The sequence below is a fragment of the Anomalospiza imberbis genome, chromosome Z, assembly GCF_031753505.1.
Source record: "Anomalospiza imberbis isolate Cuckoo-Finch-1a 21T00152 chromosome Z, ASM3175350v1, whole genome shotgun sequence".
In the NCBI taxonomy this organism is placed as follows: domain Eukaryota; kingdom Metazoa; phylum Chordata; class Aves; order Passeriformes; family Viduidae; genus Anomalospiza; species Anomalospiza imberbis.
In genome coordinates, this window is record NC_089721.1 from 47,877,731 (window position 1) to 47,902,499 (window position 24,769).

General features: G+C 36.1%; 1 protein-coding gene across 2 annotated transcripts in view; it reads left to right on the forward strand.

Moving 5' to 3' along the window:
* Positions 1-23,148, forward strand: part of PTAR1 (protein prenyltransferase alpha subunit repeat containing 1) — a 43,065-nt gene extending 19,917 nt beyond the window's left edge. Inside the window, exons 4-7 of one of the 2 annotated variants that reach the window (XM_068176662.1) lie at positions 2,965-3,069; positions 6,789-7,002; positions 13,155-13,471; positions 14,025-23,148. In XM_068176662.1, the coding sequence (XP_068032763.1) occupies positions 2,965-3,069; positions 6,789-7,002; positions 13,155-13,471; positions 14,025-14,370 (982 nt within the window). In that variant the 3' untranslated portion in view covers positions 14,371-23,148. The remainder of the gene's footprint in view (positions 1-2,964; positions 3,070-6,788; positions 7,003-13,154; positions 13,472-14,024) is intronic. The other variant, XM_068176663.1, reaches the window with a different exon arrangement.
* Positions 23,149-24,769: the final 1,621 nt, after the last annotated feature.

Below are 24,769 nucleotides of genomic sequence, written 5' to 3' on the forward strand. Positions count from 1 at the left end.
TAGCCTAAAAAAATAAAAAGTGTTCTAGTTGTTTACTGAATAGCAGCCCTGCACACAGTGTGTTTCTTGTATCTTCTTTATTGACTTTTTCATTGTAGGCAATGAAAAAGTCCCTTTTTCATATGTCAAATACTGCTGAAAGCTTCAGAGATAGTGGTTGACTCAGTAGCACTGAACTTGAAGATAGAGGAAGAAAGAGAAAAGGAAATCCCTTCCAAGGAAAGGACACAGGACTTTGCAGAGCCCAGTCAGAAGACTTGAATGGTGTTGTGGAAGACAAGTGGGCATTTCAGCTCAGCTGACAATCATAGAAAGTCATATCTGATTAATGAGGCACAGGAGAACACAGAACTTTAAACATGTTATCTAGGCCAACTAGGAATAGGTCTGCCTTGACTTTGTAGCTATTCTGAACAGTTGCAATGTGCCTACCACATACATTTGTCGTTTATTTATTTGTTTAAATTAGAAGTGACTGGAAAGTTACAGAAGGGCAGGGGCTATAACCTAAACCCTGAGACTCTGGGCAAGAGGTAAGAAGAAAGACTTGCTGGAGAGTAGGTGTGTCACTTCCTAGGAACAGAGAGAGAAACCCCTGTTATGCTGAATGGGATAAGAGATACCGCCAGTTTTAATCCCAAATTCAGTTATCCTGTGTTTTTAGAAGTTGAAAAGTCTTGCCAGTTAAACTGACCAAAATTTTTATGGGGTGATTGTAAAGGAATTTTCATAAATGCCTTTGTTCTTTCTGTTATACTTCCTGCCATGTACAATTCATGAAAAGACATTAGGTAACAAGATGCTCTGAAAAGTCCCATTTTGCTTTCAGATATAAATGACTTCAAAGGTGTTAGCATAAGGCAAGTAAAAATTATTCCAGATGATCTTTCAGAGAGCTATAATCCTTAAGGCTGAAACATTATCTATGATCCATATGGCAAGAAACTGAGCTAGAAATTATATAGCCCAAGTTGGATGTTAGTTGAAAGAGCTTAGAAGAGGTTTATGTGGGAGTGTATGGTACTTCAGTCGTACTAGTGCTTGCGGTCCTTTGTGAATGAGAGAATCTCTCATTTGAAAATCATTACAGCTAAACCCAGCCTTTCTACTGCAGCAGTAAAGGTGAGTCATGTCTGTACTGTTCCTCAATTTTACAAATGTGGAAGTTTAAGAGTGTGTAAGTGTGAGGCTGTTTACTTATAGTGAATGTTTTAATATAGAAAGAGCACTTTCTTCACAGAAAGCTTAGGTTTTGGGAGGTAGGTGGCCTGGTAAGCTAAATCTCTGTTAAATATGTACATGTATTTAAGTATCAGACTGATCTAAGCTGTATTTTTCATTGTGTGTGTGTGGTAAGTAATTTTTACTAAAATGTCACCTTTTGCATTGCAGTAATGAGGTAGTTGTTCCACCTGCTCCAGTGCTGACCCTGAATCTTTCTTTTGTCTGCTTTCCAAATTTGAGTGCATTAGCACAGAATGGTCTGATCAGTCTGCCACTTCTGGTTGGTATATCTGAACTGCCTCTTAAAAAACATCTAAAAGCATCCAATCTGAAGCATGCTGGAACTTGGTTGAGATAAAAACAGATGCCCCAGTAGCTATCAGAAGCAAAACTTTTATAAGGATTCGTTCCATAAGGATAAGTTCCCCACTCTGCTTCCATTTTAAATAATACTTGCTCACTGTTAGTGTTGCAACCATTAGCTTCTGACTGTGGTTATAAGTTTCAATTACACCAACACAAAGCCAAAGTACCAGATGGAGTCAGTTTCCTACTAAAAATTACCAACTCAGACAGAAAATACGTACTCACAGAAAGGAAATATGTCAATTTGTTTGTGAGACTTGGGCCATAACTTTAGGACAACATTATGTTTTCTGCATCAGATTGCAGAGTTTTGCCTTCTTATGTGATAGCAGATCTTTCCAGAATCTATTTCCTCCCCTCCCACTGGGATCTTTTGGTCAGAGAGTTGATCATTTGCTCCTCACTTACTAGTGCCATGCCTATCATTATGATGAATCAGAAATTATTAGCCAAAATCCAAGCCCATGCCAAAATTGCTTCTGCTTCTTGTACTCTCAGTTTTCAGTTTTCCCAGAATCTGTGACTTCTGCAGGTTCTGGGAAATGTGTAATTTCTTTCTACAGATTGTAACTTAGGAACTTACTGTATCTTTACTTCAAAGCTGCTACCTACTAGATTGGAGAATAGGATATGAAGACTAATGCCCTTGGAGGAGCCAGTCAAACATGCTCAGGACAGGCAATAAGAGTTATAAAGCTAGAGAGAAGAGGGTGAGGGGCAGGGAAATCTGTGCAAAGAAGGTAAGAAAGCCAAGTACAGGTTTTCATTTTGCTCTGTCTGTGGGAGGTACTCTAGGAAGGGTTGTATTGGATGAACATTAAGTTTTGTCAGGGCAAATTTTCATTTTTTTTTAACCAGAGATTGTTTTGCATTTAAGTAAACTGAGCAATTGCAGCCTTTTTGTTAAGTTTGTAAGACATTCTACGCACGAAGAATATTTCTCTTTTTTTAATAAATGTAGGGAACCCTGACACTGTATCTTGAATAGTATTTAAAAACTAAAAGTATGGAGGAGTGCTGTGTGTAAGAGTATTTCCAGATATACACAGTGATCCAAGGGCTTAATTTCAAGAAGGGATGTTTGTTCATATATGTAACCCTACAGGTAGTTGACTCAGTAATTTCTGGGCAGGTTTGAAAACTAATGGGTTGTATGTGTTCAGTTTAAGATAAAGTTCTTTGTGCACATATGTATAGTACATATGTATGTATAGTAGAATGGATTCATGCACTAAGGGTTTTTTAAACTCTTGTAGTTTGACAGTGAAGTTCTGCTATGATACAAAGGAAATGCCATGCAATTTGTTATTGGGATTTGTATTCTGTTTTCAGGTTACTGCTTTTATTCACACAGATTTATCTTATCTTTTGTAGGAAAGAATTAATACTGTCTGGCACTTTAAATCCACTTAAAGATTTGCATCTTGGAAAACTGGCGTTAACCAAGTTTCCAAAGAGTCCAGAAACATGGATTCATAGGTTGGTTTCCTTTGCCTTCTATTGACTCCTGAAACATTTTTCCTAGTTTTTTTTTTTTTCTTGTTCTTGGGTTAAGGACAATCGTAGATGCAGGAGGACATTTAGAAATATATCAGATTCTTTGAACCAGTCATTGCAGAATACTGTGCTTTGGCTTTTGAAGCTACCTGTCTATATTATACACTTAGAACTGAAATCATATGTACCTTTTCTGCTGCATACTTTTAAATAAACCTTTGGAGGGGGGATAAATTCCCTTAGAGGTTTATCATGTCTTGAAGCACCTAAAATCCTCAACCTGAAAATTCTGATTTCATCAATTGTAAGTATTTCAGCACTGTAGATTTCTCCTTTCCCTCAAATATACTACTGTATTGTTTGTCTACATTTCAGAAAGTGAAGATTCTATTAAAGCCAACCTTTGTTAAATAAAGCTGGGTTCTTTTCCATTTCAATACTGGTCTTTTTGTTTGGTGAATTTATTTTTATTATTTCTAACTTAAACTAAGTCATTCTTTCACCACTACTGGATATTAAAATAATGGATCATATGTTTGGAAAATTTAACTCCAGAGTTACTCAAATGCACAAGGCTAACCATCTCAGTCATGACTGTCCATAAAAAGCCTGTGTCAGAGCCAAGTGAAGCATAGATCCATTGCTCAGCTTTAAAAACCCAAAAAACTTTGTACGCGTGTTATCTTTTTTCATGATAGAAATAAAAAGCTAGGTCAACCTTTTATAGACAGCCCTAAAGAGATTTAAATGTAACATATTAGGAAGCAGTTTGCAATGTTTGTGTTTACAGCTGCCCTAATGCTGGACGTATTAAAGTTGATATTGCATTAGGGACTTCATACTCTATAAGGAACACAACAAAACTTACTGACTACATGAGAATTTTTGGAAGTGAAAGTTGTTGGTAAACTCTTGTTTGTCAGTGCATGCATGAGCTTAAAAGTCTCAAGGTAAACCTAGTAAGCAATGCCTGGAATATTCCAAGGTATTTCATTGATACAGCAACAACAATGAATTTCTGCAGCATTGACTTTTAATTTTGATGTTCAACTGCTTTTCAGCATCCTCATGCTAATGATTTGTGCTACTTGATAGCTTTGGAGTAGAAGTATATAGTTATAATGGGGAAAAAATCTTGCAGTTTGTCATAGTTTACCTTTTCTACATGGTAGCTAACACCAGAAAAACAAGATTTTTTTTGCATGTTAATACTTCTGAACCTGATGCCATCCATATAATTATGATGATCAATATGTTTTTATTAAATAAGTCAGAATGTTAGGTTCTTTATATTTATTTACATTTTAGAAATAATATAAATTTCTGTCTATAATTTTCATGCAAACTTAAATTAGGAGTATTTTGATAGTGTCATAATTTGTTTTTCTTTCTCTTACTTGCTTACATCAGAAAACTGTGTTTGAGGGTGATTGCACAAAGATTTGGCTTGGATTTGGATATGCTGACCATGATTCATACATGTTAGAAAATAAGACTTGCAAAAATACTTCTCTGCGTCAGCATAATGATTAATTTTGGGTTTCCTATTCCCCCATGGTATTAAATCTCAGACAGAATATGCAAAAACCTATAATGGGGCTACGAATAAAATTCAGTAAAACATAACCAAATTGTTTTTTCTTATGCATGGGAGCTACACTCACTGAAGATGTCAAATACCTGTCATTCATTTTGTCAGATGACGTCCTGCTGTATATTTTGGGAGTTCATATATATCTTGTGCATATACAGTCAGTATATCTATTGATTGTGCAGTTGTCACTTAACAATCCTTCATTTATTTGTAGTCATTCCAGGAATTGTAAGAGCAGTAGTAACATGCAAAAGTGAAAGTGACTCCAGATTAATTGGAGTAAAATTAATGCAGGAAATTTTGCATAAAAACCAGATAATACTGTGATATTCAACGGGTTCCAAAAATAGATTTTAAATCTTCTGAGGTTATGATTGAACTGTCTAGGAAGTAGCTCTAATTTAATTTTATGGGTTTTTTGATGCTGTAGTCACAGAGACCATAAAGTTTGTATTTTTTCACTCTTCCCTGCATATGTAATTGATGAAATTTCATTGGTTTATAAAGCATGCTCATTTTAAGAAACTGAAATAATTAGAGAGTTGAAATATTTTGTCTTCATGGTTTCACTCAGATAATGATGTTAATGAAATAATACATATCTCTTGTTAAAAGAGTGACTATGCTCATTGAGTTTTTTTGCCTAGACTTTTTAAATTTTTCATTTCTTGCATATCTGTATAAATTTCTGAAATAAAAAATACAAAAGGTGATGTTTGGATCAAAAACATTTTTAAAAATTCAAAGTTAAGTCTTCAAAATTACTACGTTTCATGAAATACTGTTACACAACAGTCAGAGCATGGTTTGCTTAGCTGTACATCTTTATTTAGAACAAATGGTGTATAGGAAGAAAGTGTTTGTACACTGCTTGTAACTTTCTGCTGAGAAACACAGTCAGTTTAAAATTGCATTCTTATAAATTATCTTTAATATTGTTTTCCAGTACATTGCCCTTTTTTGAGAACTGAGTGAAAAAGATAAAATGTAGATAAAACCCACAAGTGAACATGCATATTATGAATGTCTTCAAATGAGAGAAAAAGCAGATGAGTTAGCAATTTTTTAAATATGTGGTTAACTTATCTATTTTTTATATATGTGTATATATATATATGTAGATACATTATTTTACATATGGTCTGCAAAATAGAATTATCTCTTTCAAAAAAGGTAATTTATTACTTTTATTTTGTTTATTGATTTATTTTAACTTGGAGTGAAAAGAAATTTTGATACCTTTGAAAGTAGCAGTTCATTGGTTTTGGAACCAATGTGAGCCAGTACAAAATAGGATAACCTCTGTGTTGCACACCAGAGGATGTCAGTCTCTCCAGAGCATTCCACACTGGACCGTAGCAATTCCATTGACATGGGCTGCTCTGTGGGAATTTACACGTCAGTAATCTATTTTTGTAGAACCCTTTTATGTTGGGGCTGCAGATGCAGCATTGAGATTGCCTCTAAAAATACTACTAAAATTTTGTCCAGAGTAAAATGAAAAAACAGAACATCTAGGAATCTGTGCTTATCTCAGACACATGAAATAAAATCTGTGTAATTCATCAGTAGAAACATCTATTTTGTTTATACCTATAGCCCTTGAAACCACAAGCCTTTTGGACTTTGCTACTGCTGGTGGTGTACAGAAACCGGTTTGAATTGCTGAGTGCAGTACTGTCAAAAGTAAAAGATACTGAGCAGAATTAATTTTTTATTAAATCACTTCTTTCTATCTTGCTTTGGCTACTTCATTTTTAGTGCTATGCAAGACTTTGAAAGAGGAGCGCATTAGAAATTTTATGCACATGCTGCTTGCACTCTTTCATAAATTTGCTCTTTCCCTCTGTTTTATTTTATAATGCTGTAAGTAGCCATGATCACTTAGAGTGAGCAAACTGATGTAGGTGTGTTGGGAGTGCAATCATTGTGTCGTAGTTTATAGCATGGCAAGTGTTCAGATGGTTGTTTACTACTCACTCATTACCTAGCTACAGAGTAGTTCAGAGATGGAAAGATTAGAAAGGTTTGATTTATGCACATGAAAAACCATCTTTTTCTCTTAAAACTGCTCTCTCACCATTAATGCTTTACATCGTTTAACCAGACGATGGGTGCTGCAACAGCTAATTCAGGAAAACTCCTTGCCCAGTCTTGCAACTAAAGGAAACTTGGGAACAGCACCTGTGGAGAGGATTCACCGACTAGTGCAGGAGGAAATGAATGTCTGCTCTGAAGCTGCTGGGAGATATCCAAGCAACTACAATGCCTGGTCCCATCGCATCTGGGTTTTACAGCATTTGGCAAAACTCACTGTCAAGGTATAATACAATAGTGAATAAATTCTTAAATTTTCTTCTCAAAAAAACCCAAATACTGGTTTGCAAAGCAGATTGTATAACATGAATGAAGAGTATCAAGTGAAGTTATCACAGGGAGCTAAGAACGTTTTAAGAAAGGGGGCAAAATGTTGCAGTGAGTATATTTTGCATTTTTCTTGCCAATGTAAGCAGGTTCTGGTCAGCAGAAATAATACATTTTTCTTTACTGTATACCAAGTTCTGTTTCTCTTTTAGTACTTGGTGCTAATATATGTGTGGGAAGAGTATAGATGGGACTATGTGAGCCAAAGTAAGGAATGGGCAACTCTAAGTAATTCTTTCAGCACTAGTCTTGAAATTCATAGTAGAGGAAAAAGGTAATACATAACAGATATTATTTTCATAATGTTATATCAATGTTTCGATGCCCTTACTCAGCTTACCTGTGGTTTCAGAATTTTGAAGTACCAAGTAAAGACAGCAGGAATTTTGGAGAAAGCATAGTAGTGCTTGTAACTAATTTCTTCAGTTCTAGCAGTATTTTTTGACAGCCTTTACACTGGGAGTTGATTAAACTATTTCAGGGACAGCAGGGACACTTTATGCAGTGTTGAATGTTTTGCATCTATAACATCAAGACCTGCAGCAAATTAAATTAGTTAATGTGATGTGGTCTAAAATTATATAGGCAGTTTTGTAATACCATGTTTTCTGAGTGGTTAGGTGAATTCTTTGTGAGTATTAGGAGTGACATATCACTCACTTTTAACAGCAGTTTCTGCATTTTGCCACATAGGGTTGTAAGGGAGGAATTTTACTGGACATTGTTGAGTCATTTACTGGACATTGTTGAGTCAATATAGCCATTATTTTTATGTCCATTGCAGAGACAGGGCAGAATTTGGACTTGTCTGCCTAGCAGATTTATATGAAAAGGTAGTTTTCAGAAAACTCAGAAGAATTGCAGGTTTCAGATAGATTGGAGGTTAGAAGTTAGGGTTAGAAGTCTGTATTAACAGAAAACAGGAACTTAGATGTCTTCAAGAGCTTATTAAAAGGTGAAGGGAGTTAGCACTATTAAAGAAAATTCAAATCATTTTATGCCTTATAACATGTTCTAAACAGCTCTGTGTCCATTATACTGCTAACAGTAGTCTTGAGTATCAGGATTACACCTTGAGTGTACTCGCTATTCCGTACTGATTTAATTAAAGAAAAATAATTACATTGTAATAGAAATAACTTTTTGCAGAACTGGAATTATTCTGGTGAGTTTATTCATTATCAGTTGTGAGTGCTTTTTGTGACAAATCACAAACATGCCTGTGAAGGTAGTATTTTAAATTTGTTTGACCATTCTAAAGTCTGTTTACTTTGTCTGCCATCTCACTTCCCCTGCTGATCTCCTTTTTTTGGAATGAAGACTATGGAAGTGATACTTTTGTCTAGAGTTGTCCTTCTGGTTTCTGTTACCTCTGGCAAAATTTCACTGGTGCTGTTGTTCCTCCGCCAATGTGTTAAACTCGTTGGGAAGTGTCTATGTTGGCTCTAAGTTTTTTTCAGGACACCAATGCATCTCATCAGAGGGCCTAGTAGAAGGTGTTTGGGATACAGGAAAATTAAGGAAAAGTGTGGAACATAAAAGACAATGAGAAACTTGTGATAAAATTTGTCTAGGTAACTTTAAGAGGCAGAATTATACAGTGATTATTAGCAAGATATGATGCAAGGAAAAAAGCAAATAAGAAGGAGAACAAGGAAAAAGCAGGCATTACGGATTTTCACAAAAATATTCAGGTTCATAGAATCACAGAATGGTTTGGCTTGGGAGGGATCTCTATCTCATTCCAACCACCCTGCAATGTGCAAGGATGCCACTCATTAGATCAGGTTGCTCAGGACCCCATCCAGCCCAGTCTTAAATACTTCAATGGACGGGACAGTGGAGCAGTCCCAAGACAGAGCCCTGAGGGCTTCATCACCAGTCTCCACTTGGACATAGAGCTGTTGACCACTCCTCTCTGGTTGCATCCATCCAGCCAGTTCCTTACCCACTGTATGGACCTTCCATCTGTCTCAAATTTGGAGATAAGGATGTCATGTGGAACTCATATTGAATGCCTTCCACATCTAGATTGATGACATCTGTTAGTCTTTTCTTGTTGACCACTGCAGTCACTCTGTCATAGAAGGCCACCAGATTGGTCAGGCACAATTGTTGGCTATCTTGTGTCACCTCCTTGTCTCGTAGGTGCCTTAACATGTCTTCTGGAAGGATCTGCACTATGATCTTGCCAACCACAGAGGTGAGGCTTACTGGTCTCCAGTTCCCTGGGTCTTCCTTTCTCCTCTTTTTCCCATTTTAAAAATGAGAGCAGTGTTTCCCTTTTTCCAGTCACTGGGGACTTCCTCTAACCGCCATGACTTCAGATACGGTGGACAGCGGTTTGGCAACATGAGCCAGTTGTCTCAGAACTCTGTAACGTGGATCTTCAGATGCCATTGATTTGTTGCTGTTCAGCTTCCTCAAGTGGTTCTGAACCTGCTCTTTGCTTATAGTGGGAGGGAGTTAGCTTCCCACACAAGAGTCTAGAGGATCAGGACTAGAGAGAAGTGGGAGGGAGGCCTGACTGCCAGTGAAGACTGAGACAACAAACTCAGTACTTCATCCTTTTCCATGTCAGTTGCCATCAATTCTTGTTTATTAGGGAGCATACATGCTCCTTGGTCTTTTTTTTTTGTGACCTGTGTACTTACACAGTCCCTTCTTGTTATTTTTTCAGCTTCTTGCTAAGTCCTGTCCAGCTTTGCCTTGGCTTTTCTATTCTTTAGAGGTTTTTTACTTGCTTGATGTCTCATGTAACACCTTCAGCAATTTCTTTGTTTGAATATCTGAAAAGTATGATAAATATCAACAAGATGCAAGACTGGATCCATGCTGAAAAATTGACAGATAAAACAGTCACTGATTCTATGGCCATTTAGTTCTTGCAAGGTTGCCTGAAATTAAGGAGTACTTGTGTTAATTAGAGCTGTATTTCTGCTGTAATACAAACTTTGCCTGTAGTTTGAAGTGTACAAGGAAGCAGAGGCCCAGGAACATAAATTCTGTGTTGTATTATTTAAATATTAATTGTCAAAACGAGTTTATCATTAACAAAGCTGTCAACCTGCTTTTAACGATTTCAGGAGGTAGGCTGTGTAATAGGATTTTGGTTATTCGTTTCCCTTAGGTTTGATAATCCTAATGCTAATGCAGACTGAATCTCAGCTCAAGCTCTGGGAAAAAGATTTAAAATGCTAGAGAAGAAACTTTTGACCCAGTAGGAAAATGTACTAAAAAGGCTCTAGATGTTTCTTCTTTCTTACACTAGACAGTCAAAAACATTATCTTCTTTCAATATAGAAATTTCAGTTTGTTCTAGCTGCAGAATTTGAATGACATTAGCAAGTTTATGTAGTGTTTAAAAGTGTTCTTTAACATAAATCAAGAATTTGTCAAGAATAGATTGTTTGAAACTAATCTAATAATTTTGGTATTGGAGTTCTTGCCATGGAAAGCCCGATTTCAGCTTTCTCACATGACTGTACAGTTAGTTAGTGGGGTTAGATCATGAGTTTCAGATACCTACTAAAAGGTGGGTGCATAATTAGTTAGAGAACTGGGGTAGGAGAGTAGTAGGGGTATATTCTTTAAATTCATACACACGATGTTGCTTCAGTGAAGTCATGCAGATAGAATAGGTTGTAGTTCAGCAAGGATTGACAAACTTTTTTGTTTTCTTTAGATTGGAATACTTAATTTCATAATTAAAGGATGGAGATTGACTGATCAGACCCTACAGTAAAACAAGCAAGCAAGCAAGTAGAGGGGTAATTGTCATGAGGCAACACTTCTGTGATGCCCAGAAGACAACATGTTCATGAGACACAAAGTAGTTTTTCTTGTAGCCATCCCCAGCAATGCCTTAGCTTTTTCTTAGATTGCAGGGTCTTTAAAAGTTCTAGTTGCTATGAGTGCTATATTTATTTGGTTATCCTTAAAAGTTTGTTTCCCCAGTTCCTTTTCATTTTCTCAGTGTCCCAGACCAGGGAGGAAGTCTTTAGTTTACGGCTGGAAAAGCGTGCTAAAACAAGCAAGCACATGGTCAGGGAGGGTGTAAAAGGGAATGCAGACCCAGGGGTTGAGACAAAGGTCACTGAGCACACATGTAATGTTCTGGGAGAGGCTGCCAGTTCCATGGTAGTCAGCTCACCAGCAGAGGTAGAAAAGAGGTTGTCAAGAGTGGGGAAGGAGGTATTTTCATATAGTTTCCTCTTTCTTCACAGAACACTGGCAAAGGCCTTGTACTGATAGAGATGGAAATGGAGGAAGCAAGCTGGCTTTGTAAGAAGGAACCTCTTGGAATTCAGACATTAGCTGGCTTTTTCTTTTACTTCCAGTTGTTAGAAGCATCTTCCACTGGTACTCTGAGGTTCCTAGGTACAAGGCTGTTTTTTGTAGATATGAAGAAGTTTTCATGGCAATCTTCTGTGTTGCTGTTTTAAAAGAGGTGTTCTGGTTCAGGTAAGGAGTGATGCTGGGAATAATTTTGTTCCCTTTGTACAGGGAGTTAAAATGTGTAATTAAGATGTTCCTCTGTAAATATGTAGCTTATAAATATTTCAGATAAATGAACTGGATTCTTCCGAAGTCTCAGTTGAGCATAAATGTGTGTAGTATCAATCACAGCTGAATAAAGGCTGATCTGATTTTTCTGAGCCTTATGTTGTTCTTAATAGACTTATAAATTTTGAAGTTCAAAAGTTTAAAATACTAAATTCTATGAAGAAAGGAAAATCTGATATTACGGTTTAATGTGCAGATCTGGACATGGAGTTTTAGCCCCCTTGAGAACCCTGTGTGGGGACTGTTATTTAATACTGCTCTTCAGTTTGCTGATCTCTGAAAGAAGGTGATGCTGGTATCTTTTGGCAAGATTTAGAAAAACATGATGACTATCTAGGGTGGAAGGCACTGTTTTCCTTGTATTTTCTCCAATTTCTTTTAGAACAGATGCCCTCAAAAAAGCTGTATAGCTAGCCTTGTGTGTTTCCATGGTTTTCTTTGTGGCAGGCTGTGGCTTTTGTGCTGCAGTATCTGAAAGAAAGACTTCTACCTATGAAAGTTGTTTTGCATCAGCTGGTCCTGTTAAGTGATGTAGGTAGATTAGGAGAAGAGGTTAAAAGCAAGAGTATACCATAAGATTATTAAGATTACTTCCAAAAGTCTTTAGAAGTAAATGAAAAGGGTAATTTTGATCTCTTTGGATAGTTTAAGCTCTGGAGGAGAAGCAGTGTGAGGAAGGAGGTTAAGGCCTTTGAAAAAAATGAAACCAGTGGCTCTAACAGAGAAAGCAAAGCATAGTAAAAGCTTTGTCTGGGAGCCAAACTTGCATTTCTCTCCAAAAATTAATTTTGAAAGTTTAAAAGCACTCAGAATTAAGAGACAATTTGCAGGAGCCAGAAGTGTTAAAAACAGAGCTACAGTTGGCAATTTAAGTATATACCAGAGTTGGTGTGAAAGCCTTTCTAGGGATTCTTCAGTAGTAAAATCAAGCAACCTGATTATGGACAAGTACTTTTATATTTCACTGGTTCTAGGACTTTAAACATAATGTTATGGTTGACATTCTCTCATGGAAAATCAAGGTGCAAATTAAGTTTGGGTTTTTTTCCTTTTAAGCAACTCACCTACCTTCTGACACCCTCAATCCACTGGGTAGAAAGTAAAATTCTTAAAGCTAATAACAGTGTAGTTTGTGCCTCCTCTAAATAGTATTTATTGCTAACCATTTTGAGGTTCTTAAACCACTGCTTATTTCATATCAGAAGTGGTTTGGGTTTTTTTCTCCGCTCAGGTTGTGGGTTGGTTTCTGAAAAACCTGCCTTTTCACAGTTTGGAAGAAGTTTTTATTTGTTTTCTGCAGGGTTGCCAAGATGGTTTTCAGCACATAGTAGAAAAGGCTCAGTAATAGTTCTTTTTCTGTGTATTCTTAAACCATTACCACAGTGGCTGAAATCCCCAAAGAAGAGGTTACCTTAATACAAAAGCAGTAGTGGTAAGTTCCTCCTTTATACTGGTTGATAACTGTCTCTGCATTTTGTTTCAGGTTCTCCTCGATGAACTTTCATCCACTAAATATTGGGTATCCATGCATGTCTCGGACCATAGTGGATTTCATTACCGCCAGTTCTTACTCAATTCCTTGATATGCAGAACGATGACTGACAAAAACATACTGGTACAAAATCAAGTGGTAAATGAACAAAACTCTAGCCTTCAGAAGGAGGAAGAGAGTGCAGGGACAGAAGCTGCCTGTGCAGAGGAGCAAAGCGTGGATCTTCCCCACCATTTAGATGAAGAGATGGAACTCTGCAGTGAACTGATTGATAATTACCCAGGGCATGAAACCTTGTGGTGTCATAGGTAAGAGGACTTGGTCAAAAGAGTTTCCTTCTGATTTGTGGATGATTCTTCACATGGCATTTCCAAACAAATTGTTCTGGTTTTAGGAAGTAGCACTCAATAAAAGATTTTTAAGCTACTATGTATTAAGTCTTTGGAAAATATTCAAGAGCATAATCAGAGCTATTTTGTGGGAAATTTGATTTGGCTTAAATATCTTGCAGTGTAAGCTCCGCTTGTCTCTATAATTTGTGCAAGAGACACAAGATGCTAGTAATGAGCCTCCTCATACTTTGAATGTTTAAACAACAAAAAATGAACAGAATGTCGACAGAAGATTGGGTGCAGAAAGTGTTTGCTTTACTAGCTGGGTGCAGGTTCCTGACTAGGTAACAGGAGATTTGCCAAAGTGACATGGAGCCCTTTCTAGTCCAGTGTGCAGAGACAGCAGATTTTGTGTCTGTGAGGGAAATCTGGTGGGATGGCAAATGAATTGAAACAGTTCAGCAGCAACAGCAGGTTATTTTCAGTGCATGACTTTATTTTATTTTTCTTCTTTTCTTTTCCTTTGAAGAAGGTGTGTATTCTACCTTCAGCAGCATTTAAGCAACAAACTTCCTCTCGTGAGTACAGCGGTATCTGTGGACAGCAGTGATGAAAGTCTGAATAATTCCCACCACAGTCCTGCAACAGGTCACATGGCACAAGCTATGGATGTTGATGGTTTGAATGAATCCAGCAGCAAACAAGGTTATACCCAAGAAACAAAACGCCTGAAGCGTGCTCCTGTGCAGGACCCTCTTGGTCCAGAAATGGAATACCGGTTTGTTGATAAAGTATTATCAACTTGTAGGGATGTGGACCAAGCCAGGTTTGCTACTGCTTATAGGAAATGGTTAGTTACATTTTTAGGTCAGTGAAGGAAACGTTGAAAGCTTTGAGGGTTCTTCTCTTAGTGCAATATTCTCTTTTCAGACACAAATGCATGTCTTGGTTGAAAGTGTTAGCTAGCTCTGTGTTTCTCTCTCTTTTGATGGTCAGTCCTAAAGCTAAATTTCAGAGTAGACATCTGTCACTTTACTAAAGAACTGGCATACATTTTTATTAAGCAAATGCATTTTGTTACTTAATTTCTCAAAGAAGTCACTCTTACCAGCTTCCTACCATGACATTTTCTTTTTTTTTTAACCTTCTGCATTAAGGTGGACTCTGAATCATTTGACTTTAAAAAAAAAAGAGGTAAAAGAAAAAAAGTTTGAAATGCTTGTGAAACAGAGTGTCTGAAAAAATGGGAGAATCTATCAGTATCAGCTAAACTTGTTGCCAGTTTGTTTCTGTATGGCATCATGGTAATACCTTATTGGATCCAGACTATTTGGTGAGTGCTATTATTTTTGTAGAGCAGTCTTTGGTAGAACACCAGAATACTGTGTTCCTTTCTGAAGGCTTCAGTACCAGTTTTGGAGCTGTGATGGCTTTTACTGTTTTAACTTGGTTTTTGTTTGCTTATTAATTGTCATGTTAGCTTCATAGGAAGGTCTATAATGTTGAAATCTTTAAAAGCAGATACAGGAAAATGTGGCAGAAAATAGTTCAAACACATATTTACCCACAGTCAGAGCTGTATTTGCGAATAGTTTTCTTAAAACAGGCTACCTTCATTTCTTACTTGGTGTTTATTTATTTATTTTATCTCAACAATCCAGATTCAATCACACTTGATACACATTTCTGAATGTCTTTTTTACACTACAGATTCTCACCCTACCAAATCACACATTGGTAACTTGTACGTAATCAAGACCCTACAAGTCCAATATTGGATGGAGTAAAAAGTAGCTCTTCCAACTGATGATTGAGACTATACAGTTAATAAAAACAGTGACAGTGAGGAGGGAGCTAACCCTTCCCTTCTGTTTTTTGAAGAGCTTCAGTCTTTGTTGTTTTGGATTTTTTTCCATTTTTACTCTTAAAGAAGAGCTCTACTCCAACCATATATCTCTGTTTACATAACTGTAAATTTTAAGGGAATTTGAAATCAATTATGAATGGTGTATTTTGTCATTTCCTTAGAATTTGTCTGTAAAAGGGATTTTTTACACTAGTAGAATTGCGCTGGTACACAAACCCAGGGAAAACATTCTACAACTGTAGAAGTCTATACAATGGCAACATTGCCTCTTTTAAAAGCAGACTGTTTTCTGGGGGGAAATTAGATTTTCAAGTTAGTGTCCTTGCCATAATTGCTTTATTTATCTTCTGTCCCAAATGCCTCTTGACCATAAGTTTCAAGATACTGTTTCTGTTGGGCAGAAACAATGAGGGAGGAAAAACACAGGTAGCCTGCTCAAAAGGTGTCACTTTGAATCAAAAAAGCTCTCAAAATGTGAAGTTCCTACTACTTCTTAGTAGTTAGATGAATGGAGTTTACTCTTGCATTTCAAAATGAAAACAAACCACCTCCAGTCTTTGAAAGTATGTTCATGATCCATTTCGGGCACAAAGTAGCTAAAAATGACATTTCTAAATGTACACTATTCTGTTTACAGTACACAGATAAGACTGTTCTAGGCTTGAGCATCTCCATGTCAAAGGTTTATTTCAGAGGGCATCCACACCTGCCTCTCCATAGGTATAGATGTATTACATGGTCATTAGATTTGAGGTGCTATGAGATGCTGTGGTGTTTTGGTTGATGGTTTTAGTTGCAGAAGAACATAATTGTTGTCTGAAGGAGATGGGGGAATGGCTTGAGAGCATGATTTTGTCATAAGATGTTGTTTCAGTGGTCACTGACAAATGGGTGGGTTCAAGTACAAATAGGAGTCTGAACTTAAGATCTTAACTTGAGCAAGAACTTTTACACATCCCAAGAGACCTGATGTTTAGTGAATGTGGATGATACATTAAAGTATGTGTAGGAGCCTGGGTCAGCTTGATTAACAGTATCCCATTAATGACTCATGAACCTGGAAAGTGTGAAGTCAAGGGGCAGTGGACTAAAGGTCAGGTTCTTGGTCATAGATTACTTAGTAATGTATTTGTGTGTTCTGTTTACCTTGGCAAAATTTACCTGTTTATGAGAAAAATAGTAGTGATAGGAGCAATCTTTGAAGTGGGAGCATGATAGGAAACATTTCTTGACCTGTGGAAGGGAAGAGATTCTCTCTTCTTGCACTGGAAAGACTGACGCTTTCAGAAGAAAATACTGTTATTAGAATCTGACTTGAAACTTCTTCAGACTATAATCTGGAGTCTTAGTTAGCATTCTCAGAGCTGTATTGTGGAAGTTCTGTATTTTTGAACTTGGCATCATAAACATTTAAGCGGGTGCCCTCATATACATGTGTATAGTTCCTATTCATGTCAGCACAAGTGATGCATTCTTGTAGGATGACAAGATTTGGTCCTATGTAACTGAATAGAGTTGCATTGAATTTTAGTACTTGGAAAATGTTCTGAGAACTCTGATTAGAGATGGTGCTGATATTCTTACTGCTTTTGTAAAACACTGACGGCTGTAGTATAACTCATAAGTGTGGGGTTTTGAAGTCTGCACCTCATGGAAATATTCCCCTACACTCTATTTTTTAAATCCAGTTAGAATAGTTACATTTAGAAGTGTTTGCAGACCTGAAAACTAAACAGTGAAATTGAAACAAGTAATATCTTTCTGTTTGAAGGAAATGCAAACAGTAAGTTGTTAAATTTGAGCTTTAATTTTTTAACGGTAACTATATAAATGATATTAAGAAGGAAAATAATATCTAAATTGCTTTGAACTGTCAATGTCCTGAAGCCTCATGCATGAATTGATTGAAGAGGTACTTCTAACATACTGCATTAAGCTCAAAACTGATGCGAAGTTCTGGAACTATGATCTTTGCAGCATGCCTGTCTGACCACTTGGTGTTACTGCAGAGTCCCGTTTGGGCACTGCTTGAAAAAAAGAAAGTGGCTTTAGGCCATTGGTAGTTAATGTACTGAGCACAGCTACTTTACATAAATCATTTCAGCTGTTTTGTGTTTCAGAGATCTGAGACTAATAATTTAGTCAGTGAACATTCCTGCAGAGAAAAAGTCCAGCCAAAGCTGCAGAATTCAAGGCTCTCACTCTCTGAAGTTTCTTCAAATATAAAATCAAACTTTGTACGTCTTTAAACATCTTAATGTAAAGGTCAGGATCTTTCATAATTTTGTCTTCTGCTGTAATATGTGTCATTTGAATTGATTCTTTTTGTTCACTGGATTAGTCTTTGTAGAAACTTTTTTTGTGCTAGAAACAAAGGGTTTCGAGGAACAAATGTAATTTGAAACTACAGAATTTGGAATAGAAGGAACCACATTTTAAAGTGGTAAATCTCAGCTGCTAAATACAGTAACTGTTATTTCACTGGCATTTTGTTTGTTTTGTGCGTTACAGTCATTGGAGAAACATGCAGCATTAAAGACAGCTACAATAACAAACTTGTATGAAGTCATTGGAACACATTGTTATAGCTGCTCTGATTAATATTCTTAATGAACTCATGTCTGTTTATTTGTGTTTTATTGCCTGCTTACATATTCTTTATACAACAAAATCCATGTATCATTTAAATAGGGGATAAAGTAACTTGTCAGCTTATACTATTTGATTAATTACCTTATATGTAATTTGCTTTAAGACAAATAAGCAAAATGATAATACAGTGAGAAAGCTTAGATTTTTGTCTTATAATGAAAATTTCTGGCATTTCCAGTTTTATTCTAGTGCTGCTTAGTTAGAATGTGTAGCTAGACTTTATGGATGGGAGTGATTTTTTTTCCTAAGTAGATAGTTAATGAATTTTTAAAACAGTACTGTGTAATACTGATGAACAGAAAGAAAGGGTTTTGGAAAAGTTTGTCTGCATAACCAGACTCAAAAAGCATACTTTTTTCAAGAACATATAATACACTAAGCAAAATGTGAGTACCAGAGAATAATTTAAGAGATAATAATTTAGAGATTTGATGATTAAATTTTTGGACAAGTTGTTGTTTGCTTAGTTTTGTTTTGCCTTCTGTAAGGGAAGAATGCTTTTTGGGGATTTTTTAAAATCCAGTAGGAGGTGAACCATTGCACTTAGAAAATGGGGAGAAAAGCCCACAACTGCTGAATTGTATCTCGTAGAACAATTTTGGAAAAAGCAGTGAACTGACACTGAAATGTAGATGTCACTTCAAAATGCATCTTTGCACTCACTGGGTGATGAAAGATATGTGTAAATAGATCTTACTATTTTATCAGTGTCAGATACAAAGAATAGGATGTAACTCACCAATTCTCAAATGCACTTAATATTCAAGTTAGTTTCAAAGGAAGTTCAGTGTCCCTGTTTATGATAATTTTCCCTGTGTACACAGAGGTATGTTTCTTCTCAGCCTCTTCTCTATTCTTCCAACCAGCAAAAAAGAATGTAGCAAATCATTGGTGAGGTGGCCTAATTTTGTGTTTGAGTAACTGACTACCTCCCAAAAAATATTTTGACTGATGGCCATAAGTGGAGTTCATCAGGCTCAATTATTTCAGAACCTCATGCTAAGCCTATATCCTCTTTTAGATGTGAAAAGCAAGAGCTTTATCAATTAATCTATTAAGTTTTCCAGGGAGAATTTGAAGGAGAATGGAGAAAAAATATTGTAGTTAAAGCTAGAAAAACTAGAACTAAGATAAATTTTCATTTGTCTTTTCCTCTGAAGAAACAACTCTGTTGCTGAAAAATGGAGGAAATATGCTTCCAGGGAATTCCATATATTACACTTTTGAACGGCAGACCTAACACTTCCTAGTGGCTTTTGCTTAATGTATAATGTTACTTCTCAGGGCATAGTCTATTATAGTGAATTAGGGCACATTTTTACAGTTTATAATTATTGATCAAAAAGGAAAAAAAGCTAAACATGTAACTGGCTTTTAATTACTTTTTTTTTTGTCTAGCATAGTATTTTAGTATTTTATAATCTACCCACATGCCAACAGTGTACCCAGTAATGTATAATAGACCTCACCATCTCATCTGCTTCATACTGTTATTGTGTTGAATTGCTGTTGCAGTCTTGCAGGAACCTCCTGACAGTTGTTGGATTTATTCTCTGAGTTTCCTAGTAGTATTCATATTCAGTAAAGTAGTTAGTATCTCAAAGTATGTTGTAATGATGGGGAAGCTTTTTACAGCATCAGTGTTGATGCACCATAGGTCTTAGATTCAATATTTAAAAACCTTTTGTTAGGATTCTGCATGCTAAATTTTTTTTGATGGCTGTCAAACGCTTACATGCAACAGAGTTATTCTGGAAAACAGAATTCTTAACTGAAGTCTGGTTTGTTTAATGTCTTTATCTGCACCATCTGGAACCTGCTGTACATCCTACTGTATAGACAGAGTTGGGGAGAACCCACAGTGAGGTGCATATTTTCTTCATGAGACATTTTCTGAATGGAATATAATTATGGTTAAACAAAGAGCTTTTCTTGGATGAGGTACACCTGTCTGTTCATTGTGAATAAAGTTATGAAACTGGTACATCATTAATACAGTAAGATTTACTGAATGGCTTCATGTAATGAGTAGATAAAAGGAATGTGGTTTTTTAAATCTGCTGTTTAAAAAAAAAAATCACATAAATGATATGAGGTACCAGAATTTGTTTTTAGAAAGCGAAATGTACCTACTGTGTTCATTCCCTTTTGTATCAGTTTTTCTTTTTTGAAGTAGCTACAATTAAAAACTGAAAGCTGTACTTGGGAACACACTTAACTTCATATAATCTCATTACTTTAATATAATCAAAATAATAGATGTCTTAAATGTTTTGAAGTAGCATTAAGATCCAAGGTAGTGACAGCACTACAGTGTTCAAGTGAGCCAATAATCTCTAATTTTATAACATCATTGAGTTCATCAAAGTACTGTTATATGTAGGGAAATGTTTATTTTATCAAGATTTGTGCAAAAATATTTAATTCTCATAGCTTTCTTATTAGGGGGATATAAAACTAGTTTTGAACATAATATTTTGCAATATTTTTTCTATGAAAATTTCTCAGATGCACAGTTGTGACCATTGTAAATTTTATGTAGATAAATAATAAATTTTGTAGCACAAAGACTAAAAATATGACAGGACAGTAAGACACTGAAGAGTAATCTGCTAAATGACCAGTGTTCTACAGGATAGTGAATGTAAAGCATTAAGTTTGTTTTTCACTGGTCTTATTTTGTCATAGGATGCATTCCTGTCAGATGGGGATTATTGTATTTTTTTTTTTTTTTGGTAATCAGTAGGGAATTTATCTGTGAATAAATTATCTATATTTATTCTCCCACAATAAGTCTGCATGTATGTGTGAATGGATGGATGGCGGAACTGTAATTATGTCCTGTGAACTTTGCAAAAATCATTCACATTTGGCTATCTGCTGACACACTCTCTATGGATGACCTGTTCTGAGTCTAGCAGGGTCAGTGCCAGGTTGTCTGCTGAAAGCAGTGAGATCTATTGCTTCCCCTCTCTGTCTTAATCTGCCTGATTATCATTATAGTTGGACAAATGCCAACTAGTGATGGTGTTTACTCCAAGTGCTTGTAGAGAGTATTTGAGACTGTGAAAGAGTTTATAAGGTCTTGCAAGCTGGGAAAATTTGGGGGTCCTCAGTCAATACCCAGGGGATACTTTTCACAAAGGAAAGGAAATGGTCAGGCTTGTTTTGGATGAGTGCTTTAGCATCACAGGAGACTGAGAAAAGTATAACTAGTGACTTAAACTGGTATTTAAAAACAAACAACAAGTAGTCTTTTTGGTACTTTGTTTTCAGTATTTTTCTCATGTTCTTTTTGTAAAAATAAATCACATAAAATAGTCTCATAATTACTCTTAATTTTGAGTATCTTCTGATTTTGAATTACTGGATTTGAGAGCTTTCATTAAAGGAAGCAATTTTCCTGAAAATGCTAGCACCTTTCCTCTTTCCTCTTAGACAATGTGATTCATTCCAAGTATTGGAAAATGTGCACCTGAAATCACAGGGTGTCACTGAAAGTATTGTTTATTATCCTAAATGCAAAGCTTAAAAAATCTTCTCTCATATACTTTGTCTTCTTTTTTTTTTTTTTTTCCCATTTTCTCTTACTAGCTGCTAGGTAGAAAGATAGGTAAGGAAGACTGTAGTCAATATGAGCAATCTTGGCTTACTTAATTTGTGTGTTCATTAGTTCAGTAAGGAGCAAGTAAAAACCCACAAGTAAACCCACTAGGGTCCTTGTATAGAAGTAATTTGCAGGATCTGGTTATTTGTTTGTGATCTGAATGCTTTATTTTTACATCTATTGAAATGAGTTTCAAAATTCCCACCAACTTCACTGACTTCAGATCAGGCCATGCTGTGGAGAGAATTATCAGCTTCCACTTGATAGCCATGACATATTTAGTGTGATAAATTGTAAGGGACTTGTTTTTCACAAACGGTTGTATTTATGGCTTCAATTAAAAGAAAAAAAAAAACAACAGTTAGTATAGTGTATAGTCATTAGCACTGTGGAAAAGGAGCCATTAAGGTTATGGAATGTTGGAGGTTTAAAAGAGCAGCTAGAGAAAAACTAGGGGTACTACAGGGTATCAGTAGATAAGGAAGCTTCCTTTTTCCCTCTGTTTTTTTCCCCCCTCTATTCTCTCCTCTCCTTCTCCCTCTTTCCTCCACCTCCTGCCCCAGCTCAAAACTCCCCATTCTCTCCCCTGCTTTCATGATTTTTCATCTTTTCTAGTGGCAAAAAGTTTCACATAATATGCCTGTGTGCAAACCAGGATAACACTTTAGTTTTGGAAGTATTGCATATCAGTAGCAAATTGATACCAGTGCTCAAGGTTTGTGCAAGATATTTAGGGATGACTGGTGAGGTTCTGAGTGCTGTGTGATAACGGATGCAATATTGAACAGGAATGTCTTAATAAAGAGTGGATGCTCTGAGTGTTGCTGTTCTCCAGGCGTGTTGTCTGTCTGCATTTATGATCAACAATAAACTGCACATTTGTCACCCTTCCATCTCCACAAATGCTTATCACTACCTTAACAGCAAATCTCCTTTGTAAAATGCATCTACATAATGTTGATTTGAGATGTTCTGCAATTATTTGTTGTTACCTAGTACTAGATGACTTCCACCATGCCTTTAGTCCTCCTTCAGTGAAGCCTGGCCAAGTATAGATTTTCATGGTTATACATCTGGTTTTGCTGTAAAGGGTATTTGAAATTCCACCATATAAAACATGCATTTTCCTGATGTCTAGTTAGAAACATAAAAGGGCATCGTAGCACTGTTTTCCAGTTATGCACGCTGAGGTTTACCTTGTTTATCTCAAATATTTTGTATTGCATGTTAATTAAATTTATGCATATCCTAATGCAAAATTACTTACAAAATAAAAAAGAGCACCCTTACAGTTCTAACTATTCTATGCAGATGTCTTCCAAAATTTACAGGTACAGATTTAGTGGTGGTGGTTGGTAAACAGATTTTTTTCACTTATTTATCAGCAGATTTGTTTTTATATGTATTAGTGACAAAATGGACTAATCACCGCTGTAAGTTATTGTATTTCTGTAGAAAATGGAAAATAGTGTAATATAATTTTTGTTAAATGTTGGCAGTTTATAAATAAACTTTTAATCTCCTAAACAAACTTTATTTTCTGGCAACACTGAACTCCATTTTTGTTCACTGTGCAACAAACACAATTACTGCTGAGCTCTTTGGTGATAAGCTTCTTTTGACAGGAGGTTCATCTTCTCTTGTGAATTAGGTGAAGATAAGCAGACTTACTTTTGGTTCTTTTGAACACTGACACTTAGGCCTTTTTCAAAAGCTTTCCTAGGTCTTTGTTCAAGATTAATTTCTAAAAGGATAGAGATGAACAGGAGTTAGTTCTTTATAAGGTACTTCTTTCTGGCAACAGACTCTTGCCTATACTGTTTAGAATTGCAGAACTTGGACAGCTGATTTGATTGCTGCTTATGTTTCTCTAACTTTTTAAAATTTCAGTGTGATGTTCTATGATGTGCTTGCCTCTTCTAATATCTGGAAGCAACCAGAAGAGCTTGTGCCAGTCTTTCCAGGTTTCATAAATTCCTATACTGTTACAGTTGAAGGGAAAGCATTTCACAGATATTTAAAAGCAGGTAATTGACCTCTTGGGTTAAGAAAATATTCCTCCTTTGATTCATATTAAAGGTAGATTATATATAGAAGTACTACTGTACATTGTACTTTGATTCCAGTTGACTGCCTTTAGAACATAAATTCTGTTGTATAAATTTTATAAGACTATCTGAAGAACAACCCTCCCTAATCTGACCCCTGATCTGAACTGGATGAAAAGGTACTTGAGGTATGCTCATTATTTTTGTAAACTTCCTAATTATGCACATACAAATACATTAATAGCTGGATCCATAGTGTCGATCTGCAGTTAAACTCTTCAACTAGTATTCTACTTTATGTATAGTTCTGTGCTTTCATTTACGAAACATTGTTGATTTTTTGGCGGAACGGACTTAGATGTTTAGATCTCTTTCATAGACTTGAGTGAATGCTGCAGTAAATTTGCTTCCAGTCCTTGTATTTCAAGGCAATCAGTAGCTCTATAAAGAGCTTTAATTCCAGCTGTAATCCAAATAATTCCAAGGTTCATTTAAATAATGTATTTAATGACTAAATATCAATATAAAATAACATTGAACGATCAGAGCATGTAGTCAGGATTGGGTTTTTATTAAGCAGTGACACTGGGATATTTCAATGTAATGGCATATGAAAAAACTCTTTGAGGGTTTTGTATTTTATGTATATTGTATAGTGTGACTGGAACCGTAGGTCCAGTATTTCTCAAATTTACTTAAGGGTTCCTAGGATTGTCTTGTCATTTTGGTATCTTGTTCAGTTATGCAGGAAAAGAGGTTAAAAATATGTCTGCATGGTCATTCTCTTCTGCTTGCACTTTGTAATAATTATTTGTTCTCTGACACAGGGCTTCAAGTCTTCTATTGTTTTCTAGTTCCAGTAAGTCTAAATCTTCCAGAGCTACCAATCCCCCTTTAGAACTACCCCTTTGGAACTCCACTGCTGGATACCAGAAGCTGGTGTCTGCTTTTCTGGAAATGTGGAGTATCTGGCTGTTAACTCTGTAGTCTTCTTGGTCTTCTACACCTCTAAAGTCAGACCATGGATTCACCACTTCCTCTGTAACCAAACATTTGAAGCACTTGGAGAACTACTTTTTTCTGCAGTGTCTGGTAAAGAG